The following is a 27107-nucleotide window of genomic DNA, read 5'->3' as shown; positions in this document are numbered from 1 at the left end:
TGCAGGGCCACATTTTGGATTTGTAGGTACTTGGAGGGCCTCAGAAAAAATAGTTAATGTCTTATTAAAGAAATGACAATTTTGCAAGAGGTAAAACTCTTTAAAGTTTATAAATCTTTTCTTTTGGCTGACTTAATAATAATAATGTAATTTATAGCTAAAGAGACATGTAATCAAGAAACTGTTTTATTTTACTTTTGTGATTATGATAAACATACCTAGGTCCTCAAAATAGTGCCTGGCACGAGTTTGAGACCACTGGTATAGGCTGTCTCAGCCTGTGAGGTGAACGGAGGAGATCTGTAAAGTGGGATTTTCAAGGTTTCTGCATGTCCCCCTACATTCCCCCACCTGAAAAATCCTAAAATTGCCACTTTTTTAATTTAGTAAGTTTGAAAAAAAATCACAATTTTTGGCATGAATTTCATAGAGGCAGCTATCTTGGATTTTTAGTAGTCTTTTTTCAAAAGCTCCCTGCTTCTCCAAAGCTGCAATTTTTGCCTCAAAACTTATTGGGATGGAGTCCTTGGGCTCTCCTGATGTGAATTCTTGACAGGATTGCACAATTTAGAGAGGTGGCATTGTCCAGCTTAGCCTCTCCCCTGTTGAAACAGGTGACCAAATGCTCAGCTAGCCTAGTGGGGGGGGGGTAGCCTTCATTATTTTGGGGGCGTGGCGTGGCATGGCTACTAATTCAGTGCACCTGGCTGTGGACTCTCCGCAGTCTAAGAAACGCAAAGTTAAGTCGCCAAAGGGTGACTCGATGTCTTAGGAGCCAGGGGCTTTCCCTGAATTTATTAAACATTTGTAGAATAAGTTTCAAAGCTGGCATTCTTCCTCTGCACAGTCCCAATGCACCTATTAGTGGTGTAGTTTCTATAGACACGTCGTCCTCTCAGTTAGCCACGTTTTCTGTGCTGCCTGATCCTTATCTGGGGGATCCTACTGATGATCAGCTTGCTGACCTATTTACAGGTGCAGTGCTTCCCGGGATGGGAGATCAGGGACTGTTCTGGATCTGTGGATCCCTCTGGGGTTTTGGAACCTGGGGATGATCACACGGTTCTGGATTTGTTTAAGTCTGCGGCTTTGCTGGATCTTATTTCAGAGTCTTTGAAGGAGTTGAATTTAGTCACTCAGTTGGCTCCGTCCACTACTTCCTGGCTTTGTGGTGTGCTCTCGCAGTCTTTCACCTTTCCTGGCACCCTGATATGAGCATTCTGATTTCAGAGCAATTTGATTCTCCGGAAGGCACTCTTAAGATAGTGAGGGCCATGTCTTGCTTGTATCTTTTGATACAGGAGTGCCAGCAGCTTCTGGGTCAGTCTAGGGTAGATTGTTTGGTTACACAGGTGACTAAGCACACCTTTCATTCTCAGTGAAGGTGGTGTGGTGCTGAAAGATATGCAGGACCTCTGTGTGGATGTGGTCCTCTGGAGACTTTTTGATGCAGCTGCTTTAGGCATAAAAGCTGCTTCGACAACTTCCTTTGTCACATGTGCCTGTCTCTCTTGACTGCACATTGAAGACCACATGTTATTATGGCCTTTACCAAATGACCTCACGACAACCCAATATGCTGGTATAAGTAATATATATTTTATTAATAATAACAGCTTACAAGAACAAGTCTTTCAGCATATGGAGCCAACAGATTAATATACTTCAAGCGCTTGAGTATACCTGGGTGTCTGTCCTACCTAAGCCATCAAGAGACTGTCCTTTTATACATTTTTGACAGTCTGAGACCACGTTGGTTCATATTATGTGTTTGATTATTATTGGACATACACAGTTTGTGATAATGGTCATTTTTCTTATCATTTCTTTAATTGGACAATATTTTTACTTTCCTAAGTCATATTGCGCGTGATATCCTGTTTACCAAAAGGTTCTTATCTATTTTATGTCTTTTTAATATCAAGGTTCTTCAATTTTCCGAGCAAGGCCTGCCAATTTCAGGACTTATCTTGTATAGTAGTCAATTTTATATTCTTAGTTAAGATATGTAGTAATCCCCTTCTGTTCTAATGCTGATAATTTTCATTCTTACAAGTAAACTTCTCTATTTTTATGATGCTTCAGCAGTTAGAAACATAGAAACATAGAAACATAGAAATTGACGGCAGAAAAGGGCTATAGCCCATCAAGTCTGCCCATACCAATGACCCACTCCCCGATTCTTACTCTCCTAGAGATCCCACATGAATATCCCATTTTCTCTTGAAATCTAACACGCTGCTGGCCTCAATCACCCTCTGAGGCATGAGACTGTATGAAGGATGGGTTCCGTTTGACTTGCTAATTTTAGCACAGACATAAATTGTGATGGGTTCCGTTTGACTTGCTAATTTTAGCACAGACATAAATTGTGAGAACTGTTACGTTTAAAAGTATTTTCAGGCCTGTAAAATGTGTTGTCATTTTTCTATTCTGGGGATTTCAGGGGGGCTCTGTCTTCACCTTCAGTTTCATTGAGGTGTTACCTTCTTCACCTGTATGCACCTGTACAGGCCTTTCTCCTCCCCCTTCCTCAACATGCTGGAGAGTGAGGCTATGGATCCTTCCCCTCAACTTCTTTTGGCTGGGTCAGATTATGTTGCTGACACATTCTATGACCTTATTAGGGTTTTGGCAAAATTGTCGGCATACTCCATTTCTGTCCACAGGATGCTCTGGATTAGACAATGGGCTGGTGATTCCACTTCCATGGCCACTTTAGCTAGACTTCCCTTTAAGGGGCAGTTATTGTTTGGCAAGGGCCTTGATGACCTCATGAATTCTGTGGTGGACCATCGCCCTAAGACTCTGCCTGACAGCAGACTCAAGACTTCTAGATGTTCCGGTCACTAATTTTCATGGCTCCAGGCGATCCCAACCATATGCGAGCGCCATGTGTCAAGAGATTTTCCCAGGGCTCCTGGCCCAGTTATATGGGCTACAGGTGGTCCCAGCCTTCTGCCTCCTGTCCTGCACCCTCTGCCAAAAAGGTGCTATGACGCCAGGCAGAGGGATGCCCCTCTTCAGATAGAAGGCAGATTTTCAGTGTTCCTGTTTGCCTGGGTCTTGGACATTATTCAGTCAGGCTACAAGATGGAATTTGCCTGACCTCTGATGGACTGGTTTGCGGTCTATCCCGTGAGGCAGTCGGACAAGGCGCTCAGGGTACAAGCCATTGTTCAAAGCTTGCTGGATAATCAAGCCCAGGTACATACTCTATATACTTTATCATGCCAGAGAAAGGCTCCGAAGATTGGATGCCTATTCTGGATCTTCAGCATGTGAAGGTTCTTTGTGTTTTTTAAAATTGTATTGTTGGTAGATCATTTTGACTTGCTCATTTTAAAAGTAGCTCGCAAGCTAAAAAAGTGTGGGCACCTCTGAGATATTCACTAAAGAATGACAAGGGATGATTAGAAATTTAAAACCATAAGCGTTGCCATACTGGGAGAGACCGAAGGTCCATCAAGCCCAGTATCCTATTTCCAACAGGTTCCACGCTTTTGCATGGAGATGGTGCTATTGGTCATTGCAGCGGTGACCACGGGAGAGTTCCTTGCCTCTCTGGATCTCATTGAAGCCTACTTGTACATTCTGATTTTTCCAGCCCACTTCAAATTCTTGCGGTTTCATGTCCTGGAACAGCATTACCAGTTCTCAGCTCTGCCCTGATGTTCGTAGCAGCTTACTTGCAAAAAATGGGTCTGCAGGTTCACCCTTATTTGGATGACTGGCTAATCAGGGCTCCCTCGTTGGCTGAGGGTTGGTGCATTGTGGTTCAGGTGATCCAGGTTCTGGAAGACCTGGGCTGAACCGTGAACTACAGAACAAGCAGTCTGGCACCCATGGAGTTGCTGGATTGTCTGGGAGTTCTTTTCAACATGGCTGCAGGCCATGTCTTTCTTTCAGAGGCGTGCAGTCTGAAACTGTTTGCCTAGATTTCTTCCATTCTAGAGCTGCCAGCTCCTTCAGCATGGGTCTATCTTCAGGTTCTGGAGTCCATTGTGGCTATTAATAGATGTAGTGCCCTTGGCAAGATTACACGTGCGTCATCTGCAGCATGCTGTACTCTCTTGTTGGGCTCCGCACAAGGATGCTTTACAGTCCTGTCTTCCCTGGACTCAGGAGGCTCGAACCAGCATGAACTGGTGGCTTCTCTCGCATTCACTGTGCAGGGGCGTCCCGCTGTGGATTGCCTCCTGGATCGTGGTGATGATAGATGCCAGCCTTTGGGACCGGGGAGCCCACTGCAATCGTGCCATCCAGGGGTGGTCAATCAACCAGTTGGAGCTGAGAGCCATTCACTAAGAAGACTCTGGAGGGCCAAGCAGTCAGGGTCTTCTCCAACAATGTGATGGCAGTAGCCTATGTCAGTTACCAGGGTTGGACCAAGAGCATCCCCTTGGCTTAGGAAGCCCGCCTTCTGTTTCTATGGGTGGAACGTCACCTTCAGGCGCTATTGGCAGTGCATGTGGTGGGAGTCAACAATGTTCAAACCAACTTTCTCAGCAGACAGACTCTGGATCCTGATTAGTGGGCCCTGTCTGTAGCGGCGTTCCAAGCTATAGTGTGGTGTTGGGGTTAGCCCTGCTTCGTCCTCATGGCCATGGTGAAGAACAAGAAAGCGGGCTACTGGGCTTGATAGACCATTGGTCTGACCCAGTAAAGGTATTCTTATGTTCTGTATATGTTACTTTTTCTGTGGGAGTAGTTTCTGAGCTCCTTTGAAGACTATGTTGGCTGTTTGCAGTTAATGATCTAATTTTCATTCTTGTGAGCAGAACAGTTGTTGCTGAACTTGTTTGCCATTTGTGTGTCTACTTCAGTGTTTTTCAACCTTTTTTGGGCAAAGGCACACTTGTTTCATGAAAAAAATCACGAGGCACACCACCATTAGAAAATGTTAAAAAATTTAACTCTGTGCCTATATTGACTATATATAAAGTAATTCTCTTGAATAGGAATCAAATAAACACAAAGAAAGTATTTTACAATGCTGCCACCGCCAACAACACCGTTGGCGGCGGTGGCACTCAAGTGGCTAAAGAGCCGCAGTTTGCCAGCCTAGGGACAACACTGGAGGGTGGCCAGCTGTGCACCCCCTTGGGACGTAAACCCGGGGTGGGGCAGACCGCCCTCCCCCCACCCTGGTATGCCACTATCTGTACCTCACTCCCTCCCTATGACCAAAAATTCTCCTTTCTTCTATTCCCCGTGTACACAACCATCTCTTTCCCTCCCTTCCTCTCTCCAAAGTCCATGCCTTCTGTGTCCAAACACTCATTCCCTCCCCCACCTCAGCATCTCTTTCCCTCCCTTCCTCTCTCCCAAGTCCATTTCTTCTGTGTCCAAAAACGCATTCCCTCCCCCACCTCAGCATCTCTTTCCCTCCCTTCCTCTCTCCCAAGTCCATTTCTTCTGTGTCCAAAAACGCATTCCCTCCCCCACCTCAGCATCTCTTTCCCTCCCTTCCTCTCTCCCAAGTCCATTTCTTCTGTGTCCAAAAACGCATTCCCTCCCCCACCTCAGCATCTCTTTCCCTCCCTTCCTCTCTCCCAAGTCCATTTCTTCTGTGTCCAAAAACGCATTCCCTCCCCCACCTCAGCATCTCTTTCCCTCCCTTCCTCTCTCCCAAGTCCATTTCTTCTGTGTCCAAAAACGCATTCCCTCCCCCACCTCAGCATCTCTTTCCCTCCCTTCCTCTCTCCCAAGTCCATTTCTTCTGTGTCCAAAAACGCATTCCCTCCCCCACCTCAGCATCTCTTTCCCTCCCTTCCTCTCTCCCAAGTCCATTTCTTCTGTGTCCAAAAACGCATTCCCTCCCCCACCTCAGCATCTCTTTCCCTCCCTTCCTCTCTCCCAAGTCCATGCCTTCTGTGTCCAAAAACGCACTCCCTCCCCCCTTTTGTGTTCCGTGTTTGCCTCCCAGCCCATCTTTGCAACTTTCTCAGCAAAACGAAGCTCAAGCCGCGAGGCTTGTCTTCTGCTTCCTGCCTGCGCTGCCGCACACAAATAGCCGAACGGAAGTATTCTCCGACGTCAGCGCTGACGTCGGAGGGCAGGCTTTGCTTAAGCCCTCCCTCCGACGTCAGCGCTGACATCGGGGAACGCTTGCGATCGGCTATATGTTAGCTGCAGGGCAGGCAGGAACAGAAGACGAGCCTCGCGGCTCGAGATGTATTGAATTCCGCGGGTCCCCCGTCCAGCTCTCTCCTGTCCACGTGGGGCGGACCGCCCCTCTCCCTAGACTGGTGGTACTGCCCTGATGGCGGCCCTGACCGTACGGCACACCAGGCAACATCTCGCGGCACACTAGTGTGCCGCGGAACAGCGGTTGAAAAACACTGGTCTACTTCACGTTGATTTGGTGGCTCTTAGTGCTTGGGTACTAACTGTAGGTGGAGCTAGAGAGCACAGTGAAGTATAGCAGAGGCACAGAGAAAAAAATCCGGAGAGGATTCCTTCTACAGATGGCAAGTTGCTATGGGAACACAACCCATCTGTCTAAAATGTCTTGCCTATCTACTGGAAAAGAGCTTACCAGTGTAAGTACATAATCTCTTTTTGTTCTAAGTTGAAAATTTATAAACTGTTTTAAACCATCAAGTGCTAAAGAGGTACAGTGTGATTAAAACATGTATCTTTGCGCGTTGTAAAATTCCAGTATAAAGTACAGTATATGTATTTGCAACATGCATACAATGCATATACCATTTTGAAAATCCTGTGTGTACATAGGTTTTTCAGCATTCTCCCTACATCTGAAGTATTGTTAGTCTTTCTGAAGTATACATCTAATTATGGTGGATTAAAATCTTTTTTTTTTTTTAAACAAAGTTAAAGGTAAAAACATTGAAAATTAAGCCTTAATATAATAGTTATATGCAGTGGCTTAGTAAGGGGGGGCGGTCTGCCTTGGGTGTAGTCTTTGTAAGGGATGTAGGCACCTGTCCTCTTCCTCCGCTGTGCGCATACATCCCTTCTCTCCCCTCGTACCTCTTTAATTTTTCCTGCATGAGTAGCATTATAAACTTGCTGCCTGCATCAGTGTCACCTTTAGAAAGTGATGTTGGAGGAATAATCGACATGATGCGGGCAGCAAGTTCATGCTTTTGGTCGTGCCTGGAAAATTAAAAAGATACGGGGGAAGGGAAGGGGGGGCGCACACGTGGCAGAGGAGGTCGGGAAAGGGTGGGGGAGAGGCACTACTCACCCTCGTTACGCCACTGGTTATATGTAAAAATACATTTTAGATCAGAGCAACACTAGTGCTAAGTGTTTAGCAAAATAAATAAATAATAGAAAATAAACTTGGTAATACAGTAAAACCTTGGTTTGCGAGCATAATTCTTTCCGAAAACATGCTTGTAATCCAAAAACACTTGTATATCAAAGCGAATTTCCCCATAAGAAATAATGGAAACTCCACAACCCAAAAACTTTAATACAAAATACTGTATGTACTCGTATTGCAAGACGTTGCTTGTATGTCAAGTTAAAATTTTAATAAAATGTTTTGCTTGTCTTGTAAAACACTTGCATATCAAGTTACTTGCAATTCAAGGTTTTACTGTATATGCAAGTTTATTCAAATCGCATAGTGAACCAACCTGGACCAAAATTCTCTCTCTTTTTTTTTTTTTTTAAATGAATTTCTAGGAATACTGCTGAAGTGGTCCTATTAGAAAATGATGGTGCGCTTCTGCCTCAGAGGTTTTCAGAAGATTCTACAGATCTTTACAGTTCACAGTTTGAAAGCATCCTGGACAATACTTCTTTATATTACAGTGTAGAGTCATTGGACACTTTGTACTATGAACCTGATAGCTCCTTTACCTTTGAAATGCCCCTCACCCCGATGATTCAGCAGCGCATCAAAGAAGGTGGACAGTTTCTAGAGACGACTACTACAGCTGCAGAGCAGCAGGAGGTCCTGAGAATTGCTGTGGGCAGCAGAATAACAATGGTTCCTTGTAGTGAGCTCATCAATGGGCAGAGTGATATCACAGAAGCCACTTTTAGTAACTCCGCTGCAGAGACTGTGGTCTCAGAAAGGTAATAACATGCTATTGTTTTACTTATCCTATCTAAGTTTCTTCAGGGGGAGAAACAAACATTGTTTTACTCATAGCCACATGAAAAAAAAAATATTAAGGGGCAATTTATTCCATACCTTAGTCGCTGGAACCATTCAGAAGCAAGGGGATGGAGCAGACAAGATTTTTCCCATAGGTTGATTTCTCAGGGACATGGATAAAAAGTGGTTTATCTTTAAATTGACTTTGGCTACTCTAATGAACACAATATGTTAAACTGTATTCTCATTGTGTAATGCAAAGTAGGTACATTTCTTAAGCTTCTTTCCTTTTTTTGTTAGTGTATTGATGTGATGGGTTAAACATGAGTTCTATTTCTTCCTTTGCTATTTTACCATATGTATCAGGGGTGATCCTTATTTCAGACAGGAAAAGACTTCTTCCAAATTTCATCATTGAAAGGAGCCTTGATAGATGCATACAGAAGGACAGACGTGGCAGCAGCAGTAGACTCTTTCTACTGTGGAATACACCTAACAACAAAAGATTTTGGTAGACCCCTAATTGAGGAGATGTTCAAAATATTTATCCTTATATTTTTATATATCAAAATTGAGTGAAAATTGGTGAAAGTTACATTACATTAGTGACTTCTATTCCGCCTGTACCTTGCAGTTCTAAGCGGATTACAGTATAAGATAGCTGGACATTTCCAGGAAGATACAATTTGGGAGACGCTTACACAGTAGATGCAGGGGAGTTACAATTTTAGGGGATGTTTACACAGTAGATGCAGAGGGATTACAATTTGGGGGACGTTAAATAGAGGAGGCAGAGGGAAGAAATAGAGGATGGGAGTGGATTACTAGTGGGGAAGATGAAGATTAGAGTTGGTTACTTGTTCAGGTCGATGGGGAGGTCAGCTGTTAGTTTGCATGGAGTTAATGGTTTACATACTCGAATATAAGTCGATCCTAATATAAGCCCCCCATTCCCCCCCCCCCCCAAAAGGAGGAAAAATGGTTGACTCGAATATAAGATGGGTGCTTAATATTCATGTGTCATGCCCTGCCAGGATCTGCACCCAGTGTTCCCTCCCCTGCTATGTTCTGCACTTAGCCCCCCTCCCTGCCAAGTTCTGCACCCAGCCCCCTCCCTGCCAAGTTCTGCACCCAGCTCTGAACTAGAGAATGACACAGTGGATGTTACCCACGGCTAGCCGCGAGTAGCCACAGGTAATTCGCCAAAACGGTGGAGGGGGAGAAAGGTGCTCACCCTGTAGAGTGGTAAATGGCCTTGTCCCCCACAGTTAAGGGAGGGAATGCGCGCGGCCCCCTTCCTCTTTCCTACCTACCCTAATCTATCTATCTCCCTCCCTCCCCCTTACCTTCGTGGCACGTTTTAAGGTTTGAGACTTGTTGAAAGTCGCCGGAGCGTACGTGCAGTCGCACAAGATAAAAGAATCTGTCCAGCAGACTTCAACGTGCATTCAAGCATTATTTTGGCTGTAAAGTTGGCGACTAAGATGAAAGTGTGGGCACCTCATGTGTGCTGCATTGTCTGCTATTTCAGATTAACACAGTGGCTGAATGGGAAATGGAAGAAGATGCCTTTCGCTGTACCCATGGTGTGGCGTGCCATGAACCAACAAATCATCACTCAGACTGTTATTTTTGCATGACAAAAATTGCTGGATTCACAAAGAGGAATAAATCAAAAATTGTGTATCCTGATTGCTCGTCAGCAATTAAACCCATTCCTCATGACTCAGAGAATCCAGTTCCAATTCATCCTTGCACATATGCAGCACAATGTGCTGAAAGTTCAGATGAAAAATGTGCCTCTGCTACTGTGGAGGAGTTGTATAAACCTGAAGTGGATGAAAACAACCTGGCCCAGAACTTCCTCTCCGACGTCAGAATTGATGTCAGAGGTGAAGTCTTGTGAGTCCGGCGCTTGTACGCGCCTGGCCTAGCTCGGGAAGGCAGGAAGAAAAAGATTGCAAAGGCAATACGATCAACTCGCATTGCTTTTGCGATCTACTGGTTGATCGCAATTGACCATTTGGGCACCCCTGCAGTACAGTATACTGCTGTTATCCCAGGACAAGCAGGCAACCTATTCTCACATTTGGGTGACGTCATCCACGGAGCCCGGATGCGGACAGCCTCGCAAACAGACTTGCATGGAGAAACGTTGAAGTTTCGAGTCTGCCGCATCGCGCATGCGCGAGTACCTTCCCGTCCAGCACAGGGCGAGTCTCCTCAGTTCTCAGTTTTGCGCGGAGCCGAGAAGTCTGTCTTTGAAGCTCTTTGTGAAACTTCGTTGCATCGTGCCTTCTCTTCACTGCGGTTTGTATTACTTCTTTTGCGAATCGCTGTGTTCATTTCTTTATTTTCTGTTAAAAAAAACAACAAAAAAATACTTCTTTTATTTTCGTTGACTGACTGGTGGGGCAGGTTGCTCGAGGCATGCATCGAGGCGCAGGTCTTCTTCCACAGAAAAGCCTTCCTCGTCCAGGCTTCAATCCAGACCTTCCAGCTCTTCGAGGCCTCCAACCCCTCGATTGAGGTCTCCACTTCCAGACCCCGAGGACTCAGCTGATTCCAATGTCTCCTCCAAGTCTGTGTATTCTTTGGGTTACTAGTACTCTAGAGCGGCTTCGCCTTCCTTCTCCTCTCGAGGTGCCTTGAGGCCATCGAGTCCTTCTCGAGGCCAGGCTCTAGCAGATCAATTATCTTTTTCCTCCTTTGTTCGTCAAATGACTGATGACCTGGAAATTAAATTGGATGCTGGTTCTAAATATTCTAAGGAGTATTTTAGAGGAAATGCATCTGCCTCAGCCTCCTGCAGAGTTCCTAAAGTTTCCTCTTAATAGGCTTATGTCTCAAACTTTCAAAAGAAATCTAGAGACTCCTTATGCTATACCTGCTTTTCCAGATCAATTGGAATCGAGGTATAGAACACTACATTGCAAGGGATTTGAGAATTCACAGTTTTCTCACCAATCCCTTCTTGTGGAATCTTCATTAAAGAGGACCCATCCTTCTAGAGTATATGCCACAGTACCTCCTGGAAGAGAGGGCAAGACCATGGACAAGTTTGGCCGTCGCCTTTACCAGAATTCCATGATGGCCTCTAGAGTCCTAAATTACAATTTCATCTTCACGACTTATTTGAAGTTTTAGATTGACCATCTTCCAAGTTTTATGAAGAACTTAGATGAACATAGACATGTGGAGTTTCTGGAACTCGGTGCTACCTTGGCGCAACTCTGACTACATCTTTTCCAGTCATCTTACGATGCCTTTGAACTTTCTTCTACTGCTTTCTCAGTAGCGATGCGCTGCCTAGCTTCGCACTATTGATATGGACCCTAATCTTCAGGATTGTCCGGCTAATATTCCTTGTGAAGGCAATGACCTCTTTGATGAATCCATAGAGGCCGCCACCAAGAAGTTGTCTGAGCATGAAGAATCTTTTGCTTCCATTGTCAGACCAGCTCCTGCAAAGCCTTCTCAACCTTTTCCAACTTTCTAGAGGAGTTATCCTGCAAGGGCGACTCCTTATACTCAAGCACCCGCCAAGAAACAACAGCAGAAGCAACAGAAACCTCAACCTTCTGCACCTAAAGCTGCTCAGCCTTTTTGACTGTCTCACACAGAGCATAACCTCCATCGTTCTGACTCTGTCCTCCCTTCCCCCCATAGGAGGTCGTCTCCATCATTTTTACCATTGATGGGAGACCATTACTTCCGACCTCTGGTTGTTGTCAGTCATTAGGGAAGGATACTCTCTTCATTTCTCTCAAATTCCACCAGAGCTTCCTCCAAGAGACTATCCTTCCAATCCATCCCAGACCGCCCTTCTTCTTTAGGAAGCTCAAGCTCTGCTTCATCTCCGTGCTATCGAGGAAGTTCCATTGGAACAGCAGAGCAGGGGTTTTTACTCCCGTTACTTCCTAGTTCCAAAGAAGACGGGCGATCTGCGACCCATTCTGGATCTCAGGGCTCTCAACAAATTTTTAGTTAAAGAAAAATTTTGCATGCTGTCCCTGGCATCCCTTTATCCCCTTCTAGATCAGAACGATTGGTTATGTTCTCAAGATCTCATGCTTTTCCCCAAGCACTTTCCCCAGGCTTACACTCACATCCCCATTCACCCGGCCTCCCATCAGTACCTCAGATTTCGGGTGGGAATCTGCATTCTAAATACAGAGTGCTACCCTTTGGCCTGGCATCATCTCCCAAAGTGTTCACCAAGTGCCTCGTAGTAATAGCAGCAGCTCTAAGGAACCATAGTCTTCAGGTGTTTCCCTACCTAGACGACTGGCTTATCAAAGATTCCACATCTCAGGGGGTTATTGTAGCAACCCAATGGACTACGTGGTTCCTACAAAGCTTGGGATTCGAAATCAACTTTCCCAAATCCCAACTTCAGCCCTCTCAGAATCTACAGTTCATCGGAGCTGTTCTGGACACTATCCAACTCGGAGCATTCCTTCCTCAACAACGTCTGGATGCTCTTCTTCAGCTCTGTCACAAAGTGTCTTCCCGCTCTTCACTCTCAGCAAGACACATGATGGTACTATTAGGTCACATGGCCTCCACAGTACACGTGACTCCTTTTGCCAGACGTTACCTCTGAATTCCTCAGTGGACCTTGGCATCTCGGTGGACGCAGGCTTGCGATCTACTGTCTTGACACATTACAGTCACTCCTTCGTTGAGCCAGTCTCTCTGCTGGTGGTTGCTCTCTTCCATCTCTCCAGAGGATTACTATTTCAGATGCCACCTCATCAGAAGGTCCTCATGACAGATTCTTTGACCTACACTTGGGGTGCTCACCTCGACAGTCTCTGTACTCAAGGCCACTGGTCCAGCATGGATCAACAGTGTCATATCAATCTGTTGGAACTCAGAGCAATCTTCAATGCTCTCAAAGGTTTTGAACATCTTCACGACACGGAAGTCCTCATCCGAACAGACAACCAAGTCGCCATGCACTATGTCAACAAGCAGGGAGGAACGGGATCTCTCTCCCTTTGTCAAGAAGCTCTGAAAGTTTGGGACTGGGCAATCCTCCACAACACCTTCCTGAAAGCTGTTTACATCCAAGGGGCGAAAAACTGTTTGGCGAACAAATTGAGTCGTCTTCTGCAACCCACTCAATTCCTCGTCTCTTGGTCACATTTTTTCACAGTGGGGAATTCCTCAGATAGATCTCTTTGCATCTCCCCAGAACCACAAACTGCCCTGGCATCTCTCTCTTCTCCTTCCATCTCCCCCTCCCACTCCATTATCTGACATTTCTTCTCCTTACTTTCACCTGGTCTGGCATCTGCATCCTCCCCCTCCTCCTATATGCCCTGACATCTCTCCTCCCTTCCATGGTCTGGTAGCTCCTTTCTTTCACTCCCATGGTCTTGGCATCTCTTTCCTCTCCTCTCCCTTCCCTGGTCTTCCATCTCCCCTCTCTCTCCCCAATTGGGTGCTGCAGCAGCAGCACTTCTCTTCCCCTCCCCAATTGGGTGCAGCAGCAGCATTTTTCTTCCCCCTCCCCCCAAAAAAATATTGGGTGCAGCAGCAGCATTTCTCCCCCCCCCCAAAAAAAAAAAAATATGGGTGCAGCAGCAGAACATTTCTCTTCCCCCTCTCCTCCCCCAATGGGTGCAGCAGCATTTCTATTCCCCCTCCCCTCCTTTGGGTGCAGCAGTAGCATTTCTGTTCCCATCCCTCCCATCAGCAGAGTCGCAAGCTTCCCTCCATAGGTCAGCGACGTTGGGAAGCTTACAACTTGCTGCTCTTTCGTGCTTCGGGCCTTCCTCGTTGCCGGGTCCTGCCTTCGTGAAAACAGAAAGGCAGGACCCGGCAGCAATGAAGGCCCGAAGCAAGTAAAAGCAGCAAGTTGTAAGCTTCCCAATGTCGTTGACCTGTCTCCTGCCTTAGCCCGTAGCGAACTCATGCTTCGGGGCTCTAATGTGTATGTGCCGGCTTCCCTTCTCTTCTCCTCCCCCCGGGACGTAACTTCCGGTTTCGAAGGGAAGCCGGCACACACACCTTAGAGCCCCGAAGCATGAGTTCGCTATGGGCTAAGGCGGGAAATCTCCAAGCCGGTGAGAAGTGTGTTGTTTGTTTTTTTTAAAAAATGTTGAGCAGCAGCGGCAGGATTCACGATAGATGGCAGCCGGGCTCTCATCTAAATTAGCCTGGCAGAGCGCCTGGCTAAAAGGCCCTAGGGAGAACATTATATATAAATGAACACATTTCACTATATTTTACATCGCTAATTTTGAAAAACAGAAGATATCTACAAATAAATCAACTTGGTTGTTTCTTTAGATGAGATTGAAGATTCATATTCACTCTGTCTTAACTTATTTTTTTAAATATTGTTATTTTTAAGAATTTATTTTACAGAGTAATAAAAAATAATGTCTTATGGTGTGAATTCATCTGTCTATCTCTGACCTGGTATCAGCAGAGAAAGAAAGTGAATGGCTTGGCATGTAGTACATGTATTTGTTCTCTTTACCACCTTTCAATAAAAATATATTACAAAAAAAAAATCTGATATGTGAAAGGTTATATCTAGGAGAGTAAAACAATTTTGCGTTCTGTCAGTTTGGAAAGAGATTGTGGTATGCTGAAGAACACTGTGCACTGCTAGTGGGAGTACTCTTCTACTCCTTAATTTTAAAGGAAATGGTGTTCTGATGCGTGAAAGCATTTGGGAAAAATTGAACCCTTACTTTTACAGCTGCTGAAGGAATTTAAATGTGGTCACTAAAGCCTCCTTTTACAAAACTGCGATAGCAGTTTCTAGCATGGGGAGCCATGCTGAATGGCCCACGCTGCTTCCGATGCTCATTTTCCTATGAGTGTCAGGAGTAGCGCAGGCCATTCAGCATAGTTCCCCACACTAGAAACTGCTATTGCAGTTTTGTAAAAGAGGGGGTAAGTGTTGATCAGAAAGCAGTTGATTATTCCAGAAGCAATGGGCTAGGCTAACATTACATAATATTTTAATGAGTGTGCTGTCTGTCTCCTCTTCCATGATCTCTCTCTCTTCTTGTGGTACAGTCTTCAAGGAGCTCAGCCTCCAAGGGTCAGTGCTGCTGTGTAAAGGCCAGACATGTGGCTGTGAAATTTATCAAGACTGATTAGAGGTTTCTATGTTGCCTGCTTCTATGGGCTCCTTTGTGTCTGGGTGCTTCTCCCCTTCTCATCAGGGCTCAACTCAGTAAGTGATGACTGGATGGGTGCACAAACCAGGAGCTATTGTGTTTATGATGGCATTTGCAAAACAGGGCCTTCTTGCATGTTCTTGCCTCTTGAACAGTGCAAAGAGAGCTTATTGCAGAAAATTATTATCGGGAGGGTAGAGACGGTGTATTTCAATTGCTCTGATTTTAAGTACTTTTAGTAGAAGTACTGATGCAAAACAGAAAATGGACTAGATCTGTTAATAGTTTGTGAGAAAATGTGCATTATTACTGTAATTATCTAGTCTTGTTGAGGTGAAAATAGGGTTTATAACTTGTCTGATTAAGACTGAATTCTTATCTTTCTGATGTAAACATATTTTTATAGTCAGAAAGATGGTTATATTTGAGAAAATTATGATAACAGATGAAACCAGTAGACTCCAGTTTAATTAGTTAACAGAGAAAGTGAAGTTACCTATAACGGAGGTTCTCTGGGACAGCAGGATCAGTCAGTCATCCTTGGTGATGTCATTCGACGGCCCTGAAAGTGGATTTGCTCTCCCAGAGCTCAGAGGAAGGCTTTTAGTAGCTCCCTCTGAGCATGTGCTGGCACCCCTTTATATACCCATGCTGCAACAATGTGGCCTCAATTGTCTCTAGCTATGTCTTGTGGAGTGTATCACAACATCATCCGCATGGGGAGGAGGGCGGGATAGTGTGGCTGACTAATCCTGCTGTCCCGGAGAACCTCCGTTACAGGTAAGTAACTTCACGTTCTCCATGGACAAGCAGGATGAGTCAGCCACCCTTGGTGCCTCCCTAGCTACGGGGCATAGGAGGGTGATTAATTTATTTGCCTGATCTGTGCTGCTGTGGTAGGATGAGGATGCTGTACTTCTTAATTGGCTCATACCTTTATATTTTATTTGTTTATTTATTTATTTTTAAAGGATGAGAAATGAGAAGGTTCTGTTTGTTGATATGAACTTAATTTTAGTCAACAAAACTCTTTCCTGAAGAGAACTTAAGGAATGTAACCTTGAAACCTCGGTGCCAACAGGGCATTTAGGCTACTATATATGGGTTTTGATTTTTTTTTTTACAATAAAACTTGCTAACAGTGGTCAACTGACTACTCTCGGGGTCTTAGCCCGGCCTTATTGTGATAGTTTTAGCACAGTCTTACTGAGGTAGTCTTTGCTCAGGCAGGCTTCTCTGTGGAGGAGGGCTTGGCTGTCGACCTCCTGTCTTTAGCGGGGTTGGGAGTTAATTGTGCTGTCTGGAGGACTGTTAGCCCAAAGTCATTTGTGGTGTGTAGTGGGCGATCCAGGCAGTAGTGTCTGATGAAGGTGTGTCTGGAGGACCATATTGCTGCTTTACAGATAAGAACATAAGCTGTCCTTAAATGAGGTGGAGTGTAGGTTGGCCGCTGTGGTTGATACAACTCAGAGCTGGTGTGCTGTGGCCTTGCTTGTTAGTTTAAGGTCTTCTTGTAGCAGAATGTGATGCAGTCCGATATCCAGCTGGAGAGGGTGTGTTTGCTGACTGGAGCACCTCTCTTGTTGGGGTCCCACGAGACAAAGAGTTGTGAGGACTTGCACCAAGGTTGAGTGTGCAGCAGGTATATTTTCAGCACTCAGGTACAGTAAGGGTGTGGAGTTACTGTTCCAACTGGTTGGTATGTGGCTCTGGGTGAAAAGAAGGAAGCACGATTGCCTAGTTGAGGTGGAAGGGGGAGACCACTTTAGGAAGGAACTTGGGGTGAGTCCTGAGTAAGACGTGGTCATGGCTGAACTACGTGTAGGTAGGATATGCAGTTCACTGATGTGCCTGGCTGATGTGATGGCTGTGAGGAAGATGGTTTACCAGGTGATGAGTTTGGAGTCTGTCTCCTCCACGGATTCAAATGGGTATTTCATGAGGTGGTGGAGGTCTCAGAGCAGGATGGAGGTTTTAAAGTCCCTTCATAAACCTGGGCATGTGTTGCCAGGGCCCCTCCGTCGATGTTGTCATGGAAGGTGGAGATGCCGCTCAGGTGTACTCTGATGGATCTTGACTTGAGGCCTCTGGTTGAGAGGTGTAATAGGTACTGGAGGATCAACAGGATTTGGCATGCAAAGGGGTTCAGCTGTGCTGTTGAACACCATGTTTCGAAGCACCTACATTTGAGCATGTAGGACTTTCTGGTAGCTGGACGTCTGGCTGCTAGCAGGACTTCTGCGACCTCTTGCGTCAGGTCATGTAGGGCTAGGGTCATCCTTTCAACATCTAGGCCATTAGGGCTAGTGTTTGTAGGTCTGGGTGCAGCGTGGTTCCCTGGTCCTGTATGATGAGGTCTGGTCTGTGAGGAAGGCCCACCAGTGGCTGCATTGCCAAGCTATGGAGGAAGGGGAACTATGACTGTCTGGCCCAGTGCAGGGTGATGAGGATTATCAATGCCCCATCCTGCATGATTTTTCCTATCCTCTTATAGATAAGAGGCTTGGGGGGATATGCGTATAGCAGCTAGTATCCCCAGTGGATTGTGAATGCGTCGGAGCACAGACTGGACTGGGATGGTCACTTGGAGCAAAAACGTGGGCACTTCATATTGGATTCGCTGGCAAAGAGGCCTAGCTCCGGGTTGCCCCGTCTTTTGAATAGGTCATTTGCTACCCTTGGGTGGAGGTACCATTCATGTGGGTCCAGCTGAGGCTGTCCACCAGGGTGTTGTGTATGCCCAGCAGGAAGGTTGCCTGTAGATTGCAATTGATGGATAGATAGAGCGAACGTTCAAATTCTGTAAGCCTCCCCGCAGAGGGGGAGGGAGCCTGTGCCCCCCTGCCTGATGATATAAAACATCGCCACTTGATTGTCCGTCTGGATAAGGACAGTCTTGTTAGATATCCACTGGGCAAAGACTCTCAGCGCCTTCCCGATGGCCTGGAGTTCTAGGAGATTGATGTGGTACTTCGCCTCGGACTATGACCAGCAGCCCTTGGTGCGCAAGTGCATGAGATGTGCTCCCCATCTGGCCTTGGATGCATCCATTATGAGGGTGAGCTGGTGAAATGCTGGCCGGAGGGGGCTTCCCTTGTTGATGTTCTGTTGCCCCTGCCACCAGCTCAGGGTGACTCTAGCCAACTGGTTGATGGCTACCTTGTGTGTCAGGGGTTGGCAGTGTTGGTTCCAACCTTTCTTGAGATGCCACTAGAGAGGTCACATGTGTAACTTGGCGAGGGGAATCACATAATCGGAGGCTGCACAGTGTCCCAGGAAGTGCAGCAGAGTCCTTGCTGTGGTTCACTTGGAGGAGATATGTGCTCTGTGAGGGTGAGGATCGTCTGGCCTCTTGGGGTAGGTAGAAAGGTTGTGCTGATGGCTGTGCAGATCTTTGCCCCAGTGAACTCCAGGGATTGTGTTGGCTGCAGATGCAACTTTTGGAGGTTGATTAGGAAGCCAAGTGATTGTAGCAGGCTGATAGTGGTGTTGACTGCTCCTGCTGTTTCGTTTGCTGAGGTTCCTATTAGAAGCCAGTCGTCGAGGTATGGGAATATGCATACCTTGTTTGCAGAGGTGTGCTGCTGTGACTGCTTCGCATTTTGTGAAGACTTAGGGCTGATGAGAGTCCAAATGGGAGGACCCAGTATTGGTAGTGCTGGTCGTGGACAGTGAAGACCAGGAACCTCTTGTGCTTTTCGTGGATGGGGACTTGTGAGTAAGCATCCTGTAGGTTTAGGGATGGCAGCCAGTTGTCCTTCTGGATTAGGGGAAGGATGGATCCTAGAGATTGCATGCAGAATTTTTCCTTGACATACTGGTTGAGGTAGTGCAGATCTAGGATGGGCCTGAAACCGCCTGTCTTCTTTGGGATGAGGAAGTATTGTGAGTAGAAACCTTGGTTACGTTCTGCTGGGGGCACTGGTTCTATGACTTTTGCTTGTATCAGGGACTGGACCTCCTCTAGGATGAGATGAGGCAGGGGTTCCCGCTTTTTGTGTCTCTTCGATGGGTGGCATGGAGGGGCCAGCTTAAACCTGATGCGGTACTCCTGTTGGATGATGCTGAGGACCCAAAGTGGTGAACTGGGTCAGAAACTGGCTGTCAGACAGACGCCAGAGGGTGGTGGTTAATGGAAGTCGCTCGAAGGAAGGAAAGGTGACTAGTGCAGTCCCTCAGGGTTCGGTGCTGGGGCCAATCCTGTTCAATATGTTTGTGAGTGACATTGCTGAAGGGTTAGAAGGAAAAGTGTGCCTTTTTGCAGATGATACCAAGATTTGTAACAGAGTAGACACCGAAGAGGGAGTGGAAAATATGAAAAAGGATCTGCAAAAGTTAGAGGAATGGTCTAATGCCTGGCAACTAAAATTCAATGCAAAGAAATGCAGAGTAATGCATTTGGGGATTAATAATAGGAAGGAACCGTATATGCTGGGAGGAGAGAAGCTGATATGCACGGACGGGGAGAGGGACCTTGGGGTGATAATGTCCGAAGATCTAAAGGCGAAAAAACAGTGTGACAAGGCAGTGGCGGCTGCCAGAAGGATGCTGGGCTGTATAAAGAGAGGCGTAGTCAGTAGAAGGAAGAAGGTGTTGATGCCCCTGTACAGGTCATTGGTGAGGCCCCACTTGGAGTATTGTGTTCAGTTTTGGAGACTGTATCTGGCGAAAGACGTAAGAAGACTTGAGGCGGTCCAGAGGAGGGCGACGAAAATGATAGGAGGCTTGCGCCAGAAGACGTATGAGGAGAGACTGGAAGCCCTGAATATGTATACCCTAGAGAAAAGGAGAGACAGGGGAGATATGATTCAGACGTTCAAATACTTGAAGGGTATTAACGTAGAACAAAATATTTTCCAGAGAAAGGAAAATGGTAAAACCAGAGGACATAATTTGAGGTTGAGGGGTGGTAGATTCAGGGGCAATGTTAGGAAATTCTACTTTACGGAGAGGGTAGTGGATGCCTAGAATGCGCTCCCAAGAGAGGTGGTGGAGAGTAAAACTGTGACTGAGTTCAAAGAAGCGTGGGATGAACACAGAAGATTTAGAATCAGAAAATAATATTAAATATTGAACTAGGCCAGTTACTGGGCAGACTTGCACGGTCTGTGTCTGTGTATGGCCGTTTGGTGGAGGATGGGCAGGGGAGGGCTTCAATGGCTGGGAGGGTATAGATGGGCTGGAGTAAGTCTTAACAGAGATTTTGGCAGTTGGAACCCAAGCACAGTACCGGGTAAAGCTTTGGATTCTTGCCCAGAAATAGCTAAGAAGAAAAATTACAAAAAAAAAAAAAATTTAAATTGAATCAGGTTGGGCAGACTGGATGGACCATTCGGGTCTTTATCTGCCGTCATCTACTATGTTACTATGTTACTATGTCAAGGTGGAGACACATTCGGGTGGGAGTGAGGTGATGGCTTCTTCCATTTTTCTCACTAGAGCATTGTTGTAGAAGATTAGTTGGAAAAGGTGGGCGTTTATCTTGGTATTCAGAAGGATTCCGTGATATACCTTCTTCCCCACTGTGTCCAGGGTTCTGTTTTCTTTTCCTGGTGGTTCATTCGCATGTGATTTGGAGCTTCTGGCTTTCTTCAGAGGCGACTTCACTATGATAAGAGTGGTGCGGGAGCTGAGGTTTGTTCAATCCCGGTGTGAGTAGCACTTGGTACTTTAGGTCCAGTTTTCTGGAGACCGCCGTGCCCAAGACGGGTGTTTGCCAGATCTTATCGGCAGTCTAGCAGCATCTTGTGAACAGGTATGGTCATTGGGGGTCTTTGGTGTGTCCAGACATTTGAGGATGCCTCTTTCTTCGTTGGAGCTTTCCAGTGTCGCCGGGGTTGAGAGTGCCAATGCCAAGCTCACTTTTTGGAGGAACTTGGGGTACGATAGGTCTTCCTGGGGTTGCTCAAAAGATGTGGTTTTGGGTACCTTGTCTTCCGTTACCCCCGAGTGTGACATCTCCTGATGGTCATCCATGTCTGGGGGCGAGTAGACGTTCCCTTAGTCTGGGGATTCTGATGTGAGTGATCGTGAGGAGGTTGTTTTTGTTCGGCCTGACGACCCAGTGGGCTTCCGCATAGGTGAAGTGGTCATTGCAGGGGATGCTGGTGTTACCAGAGGTGTGAAGAGTCAGGAGATGAGGCTGGAAAACAGGTCCAGAAGCTGCTGCTGGGGTGATGGCATCCTCTGCAGTCCGCCATGTTTTGTTGTGGCTGTGCCCTACACGCTTGGAAGATTGGAGTCCTAGTGGTAGGTTAGAGATTTTGAGGATCTGTGGTGCCTCCTGCATCTGTCACGCTTGCGGTGATTGCGGGCTTGACGACTCTGAAGAGGGGGGACCTGTTGCTTCTGTGCTTGGCTCACCTGGCTGTGTACCTCTTCCTCTGCTCCATTCCCTGCTGGAGGTCTGGGCTGGAACAGAGGAAATTGTGTGTGCGCTGTCTCTTTAAGGGGGGCAGTGCCAGGAGACTCTTGAGCATTTGTGGGTGGGGCTTGCAGCATGGTCACTGCAAGGCTGGCGCTGAGCGCGATGGAGCACTGCTCGACATCGGCTGTTGCTGGGAAGGCCTTTGCAGGGTGGATCTCCATTGCAGTGCAGAAGGACTTCCGGGAGAAGCTCCGGTCTGACGTTGGAGTCCAGCGGCGTTGGTGCTGGCCCCGATGCTTTTCGCCGCTGTGGGGAGAGTGCTGCTTTACATGGCAGCCGGAGGAGAAGCCGTGGGGTTAGGAGGAGAAGCCGTGGGTTTAGGATCAGCGCTCTTGCACCTCGAGGTGAGCTGGGGTAGCCTGTTTTTCAGTTACCGTCTGGCGGACTTCAGCTGGGGCAGCACAAGCCGTGTTGGAGGGTTTTCCTGCTGCTGATAATTGGCAGGACTCAACTTCCGACGAGTGCAGGGTGGGCAGTCTGGAGAGTCCTGAGGCAGGCAGGTTAGGAGCTACTCTGATCTCACGGGCCATTGCTTTTCTTGATCCCTGTGCTGCCTGGGGGTCTTCCAGGAAGTCCCTGAGAGCGTGCAGTCTGTGCTTGCGAACCCTCGGAGACATCTGTAGGTAGAGTGGGCAGGCTGCCATGAGGTGTGCTTCTCCCGGCATCGGACACAGACCTCATGGGCATCCGCCGTGCTCATATTCTTTTTGCAGGTTGGGCAACATATGAACCCTGGTTTTGAGGAGCTCTTTTTCTGGTCATTCATCTGGAAAAAGCACAAATAGCATCAACGCAAGTGTCATAAAGCGGTAAAAAGAGCCAAAAGAGGCTATGAGGAAAAAATAGCCAAGGAGGCAAAAATCTTAAAGCCGTTCTTTCGATATATTAAGGGGAAACGACCCGCAAAGGAAGCAGTGGGACCGTTGGATGATAATGGAATAAAGGGAGTGCTAAAGGAGGACAAAGCCATCGCTGATAAACTGAACACATTTTTTGCGTCTGTATTTACCAAAGAGGCTATACACTGGAGGGGAAGACAGGAAACTGACAATGTTGACAAGTCAGTCTAGAAGAAGTATGCAGGCAGATTGATAGGCTTAAGAGCGACAAATCTCTTGTCACCCAGTCAATTAAAATGATCAGATTTATTTTGCAAGACCTGCCTCTAGGGAAGCCATGTTGTCTCGGATCCTGTAATCCATTGAATTACAGAAATGTCACCATTCTATATTTTAAAAGTGTTTCCATTAATTTACTTACCACAAAAATCCTTACTTCGACTTTTATGGAGAGGAGCCACATCCGCCCTTCTCCAATCCTCCAGTACCACTCCTGACTCTTATCTTTTCAATGCTTCTCTAGTCAGTGGAGCTGCCAGAACTTCCCTAAGTTCTCTCAGTATCCTTGGATGTACTTCATCTGGCCCCATCATTTTATCCACCTTTAGCGAGCTGCATAAAAACATAGTGCTCTGAAAATCGATCAGGGTCTACCACATCTCCAGTCCTATTTGCTTTAGTTTTCTGTGGTCCTGCTCCTGGCACCTCAGCTGTGAACACAGAATAGAAACATTTGTTAAGCAATTCAGCCTTATCTTTATCAACTTCTACATATTCCTCCCCTTAATCTTTGAGTCTCACAATGCCAATTTTGGACTTCCTCTTATCACTGAAAAAAATGTCTTTGTCGTCCTGTTTTATCATATCTGCTATTTTTTTCTTCCATTTACATCTTTGCTTTCCTGACTACTTGATCAGCCTCTCTTAACTTTTCCAGATATGTTTGTCTGTCTTGATCTTTCTTCGATCTTTTGTAGTTTATGAAAGCTAATCTCTTTTTCCTTACCTTCTGAGCTACTACTTTTGAGAACCAAAGTGGCTTTCTTTTCCTCTTACTTTTCTTACAAAATGGTTTGTTGCCCTTACAATAGCTCTTTTCAGTTTTGTTCACAGTTTTCCTACTTCTTTCAAATGTTCCCATCCAGACAACAATTCCTTGACATAATCCCCCATCTGGACAAAGTTTAGAACCTTCACTTTCAAATAAGTCTTTTCTATACCTGTCTTAACCCACTATAACATGAGAAATACTTTACCTGTTTGTAAGCACCAAGTCCAGTAAGGCCCCATACTGCATGGTTTATATTACCAACTGCTAGAACAGTTCTTCTTGTAGAGAATCCAGGATCTTCTAGGAGATCCCGCAATAGGGGTACCCCAGTCAACATATGGCATATTAACAACTCCTATTAGTAGTGTCTTCCTATTTATATCCTTTTTTCCTCTCCCCAGCTCCCAACCCCCATAACCTTCAGACCTCTTCTTTCAACTCCCACCTGCCTCAGCATGGTCACTATGGCAGAAGCAAGTTTTTTGCTGAACCTATGACCTCTGGAAGATGGGAACAGGGCTTTTACCCTTTGAGCAGCAGCAGTTAACACTAATATCGTTCTTCCTCACATCTGATATGATAGCTCAGGGATCTGCTAAACTATGCTCGCAGGTATTTTCACCTTCACATGGCTAGGATCACTAAGCTTTCTTGTTAGGAACCCTCACAACCAAAAGGAAGCAGCTGTGGATCACCTGGTAAAAGCCCTATGCTTATCTTCCAGAGGTCATGGGTTCAAATCCCAGCACACATTTTAATTGTGGCATTCTAACTTGCAGGTGCACCTTGATGATCTCACAATGAGGTCAGTATTGTGCAGCTGCACACTTCCATTTGCAATGAAGTAGAAGCCATGCTAAGGTCTGTATCTATTTTTTATGTTTTTACCCTTTTGCAAATGGTTATGTATGAAATCTATATGTTTTTTACATGTGCTTTCTTTGCTTTCAAGAATGAGCTGATTGGAGCACTGTTTAATCAGGGGAAAAGGGTAGCTTTTTAGCAAGAAACATAAAGCTGTGTTTTTCATGTGCTGTGCTTCAGTTAATGGATCTTTTCCTCTAATTAGCAAATAGCATTTCTGTTTGTCTACAAAAATAGAAGGTTTTGCATGCAATATATCTGTTTTGATGTGCCCTGTTTATGTGGTGCCTTATTAAATATATTTTGAGCTTAATAAAGCTAAAATAAAAAAACCAGAGAGCTATTTAGCAGATTGCATTAAGGACGTCCAAACTGTGCCTAACTTCCTTTACAATGCCTATAGGATCTAGTTTTGCAATTGCTATGCAACTTGCTAGCTCACTGTGTAGCAAACTGGTTAAACCTACATCCTTCTATCCTAATGTTGCTGGTTCGAAACCCAGTCACTGTCTCTGATGGAAAATAAATAAATAAATAAAAGCATTAAACAGATCCAACTCCCAGTATCACAATTATAATGAAAAACACCATAAAATCGCCATTCTAATAACGTCATAATAATAAAATAATATAATATTAGGGACATTGTTTGGACGTCTAACTCTCACCTAAAACCTGATTCTGTAAAGGATGCCTAAAAATTTAGACGTCTAAACAGTGCTGACCGTTGCTGAGCACCATTCTACAAAGGACACCTATCTTAAACATCTATCTTTAGATGCGTTTTGCAGAATCAGGACCTAGGTGGTTATATGTTTGCGGGGGGTGGGGGGGGTGCGTGGATTTGTTGGATCTGTATATGATTTTTTTTGTGTGGTGCATCTGAAATAGTGTTGATATTGCCCTGTAGGGGGCGGTTGAATATGTTATTTTTGTTATTCTGAAAAAGTTAATAAAAAATCTATTTAAAACAAAAAAAAGAAATGAAGTGTCTCAAGAGTTAATTTAAGACAAGAGCTATTGGTTTGGGTGAATTTTTAAAAATAGTTACATGAGACCAGCTTGTACCTGAAAAATAATTTCCAATCGCCCCTCTCATGGGGAGTACAAAAGTTTCAAGAACTTTTCTGTTTTGGTGGTGATAACATTTTCGTTCAAACAAGCATGGAGAAGAAGATCCTCATGGGTATAAAACAGCAAGCAAATATAGTTATTGAACGAGCTGATAAAGGTGGGGGGATTGTAGTTATGAAAAGGGCAAACTACATTAGTAAGACAGAAAGGCAGCTCTTTGACCCAGAATGCTACATTTCATTAGATCAGAATTCCACAATAGAGCTACATAAGGAGATTAGAGAAATTGTGGATTTGGCCTTTAAGGCAGGTTATATTGCCATAAAAGAGAGAGATTTTCTGACTAACTCATTCTATTATTCGACAATCTACACCCTACCAAAAATACGCAGATATCTGACTAAACTACCAGTAAAATCATATCAGCAAACAGCTTGGTTTTGGAACCCTTGTAAAAGTTTGATTATTTTTTTAAAATCTTATATTCTTGAGATAAAATTACATTAGAGCTCATCACATTTCATTGGTCTCAGTTATCATTTTAGTAACTCTGGATATAGATTCACTCTATATGAACATCCCACAGATCAAAGTACTTGACAATATAGAAATTACCTTGAACAAGAGAACTTCTCTTTGATGGATTCCTAACCATTTCATTCTTACGTTAGCTACTATTGCCCTGACTAAAACATATTTTGCATTTCAACAGAAGTTTTTCCAGTGAAAGCAATGGAGGCCTCCATAATTCCTGATATTTTAAATTTATATGTTGCACACTTGGAAAAGGTCTACCTTCAAGATTGCCCTTTAAACAACAAGTAAAGTTTTAAAAATGATATATAGCTGTCTTTTTTTTTTTTCTTTGAAGGGATGATGTTTCAAGGTTTCAAGGTTTATTAAATATTTGATGGATCGCTATATCATTATACAAAGCGATGTACATTAAAATACAATTTGGTAAGATAATAAAAACATACAATTCATTAAAGTAATAATAACATACAATAAATAAACATTAAATTTTAGACAGGACCAACAACAATTGGGAGGAAAGGGAGGTTAAAGTTACATATCATAAAAAGAGAAATACATTTAAGGATAGAACATCAAGGAGGTATTAAAATACTTGAAACGAAAAATTAAAAATTTTTTTTTTTTTTTTTTTTAAAAATGGGAGAATTTGTTTTTTATTTTTATGTATTAAAAATTTTTTTAAAAAGATAAGTTTTAAGAGATTTCTTAAAAGAAGGAACATCTTTTTCGTTTTTTATATATTGGGGCAAAGAGTTCCACCATTGGGGGCCGACTACCGAAAACATTTCCAATCTACGGGTGCCTATAATTTTCAAAGATGGAATTACTAATAGGTTTTGGGAAGATGATCTGAGAGAGCGTGCAGAACAATAGGGAATTAGCATCTTAGAAATGCATTGTGGTTCTTTAAAGATCAAGTTTTTATAGATAAGTAGTAAAACTTTAAACTGTATACGTTGGCAAATTGGAAGCCAATGTGCGTCTTTAAAGAGTGGAGTGACGTGATCGAATTTCTTGGCATCATAAATTAGTTTTATGGCCGAGTTTTGAACTATTTGCATTTGTCGTTTTTGCTTTTGGGTAATATTGAGCA

General features: G+C 44.9%; 1 protein-coding gene across 1 annotated transcript in view; it reads left to right on the top strand.

Moving 5' to 3' along the window:
* Window positions 1–27107, top strand: part of PSD3 (pleckstrin and Sec7 domain containing 3) — an 811466-nt gene that overhangs the window by 249053 nt on the left and 535306 nt on the right. Inside the window, exon 4 of the mRNA XM_033915196.1 lies at window positions 7660–8055. Within this exon, the coding sequence (XP_033771087.1) occupies window positions 7660–8055 (396 nt within the window). The remainder of the gene's footprint in view (window positions 1–7659; window positions 8056–27107) is intronic.

The sequence above is a fragment of the Geotrypetes seraphini genome, chromosome 1 (genome assembly GCF_902459505.1).
Source record: "Geotrypetes seraphini chromosome 1, aGeoSer1.1, whole genome shotgun sequence".
NCBI classification, from domain to species: domain Eukaryota; kingdom Metazoa; phylum Chordata; class Amphibia; order Gymnophiona; family Dermophiidae; genus Geotrypetes; species Geotrypetes seraphini.
This window is presented reverse-complemented; position numbering and strand designations above follow the sequence as displayed.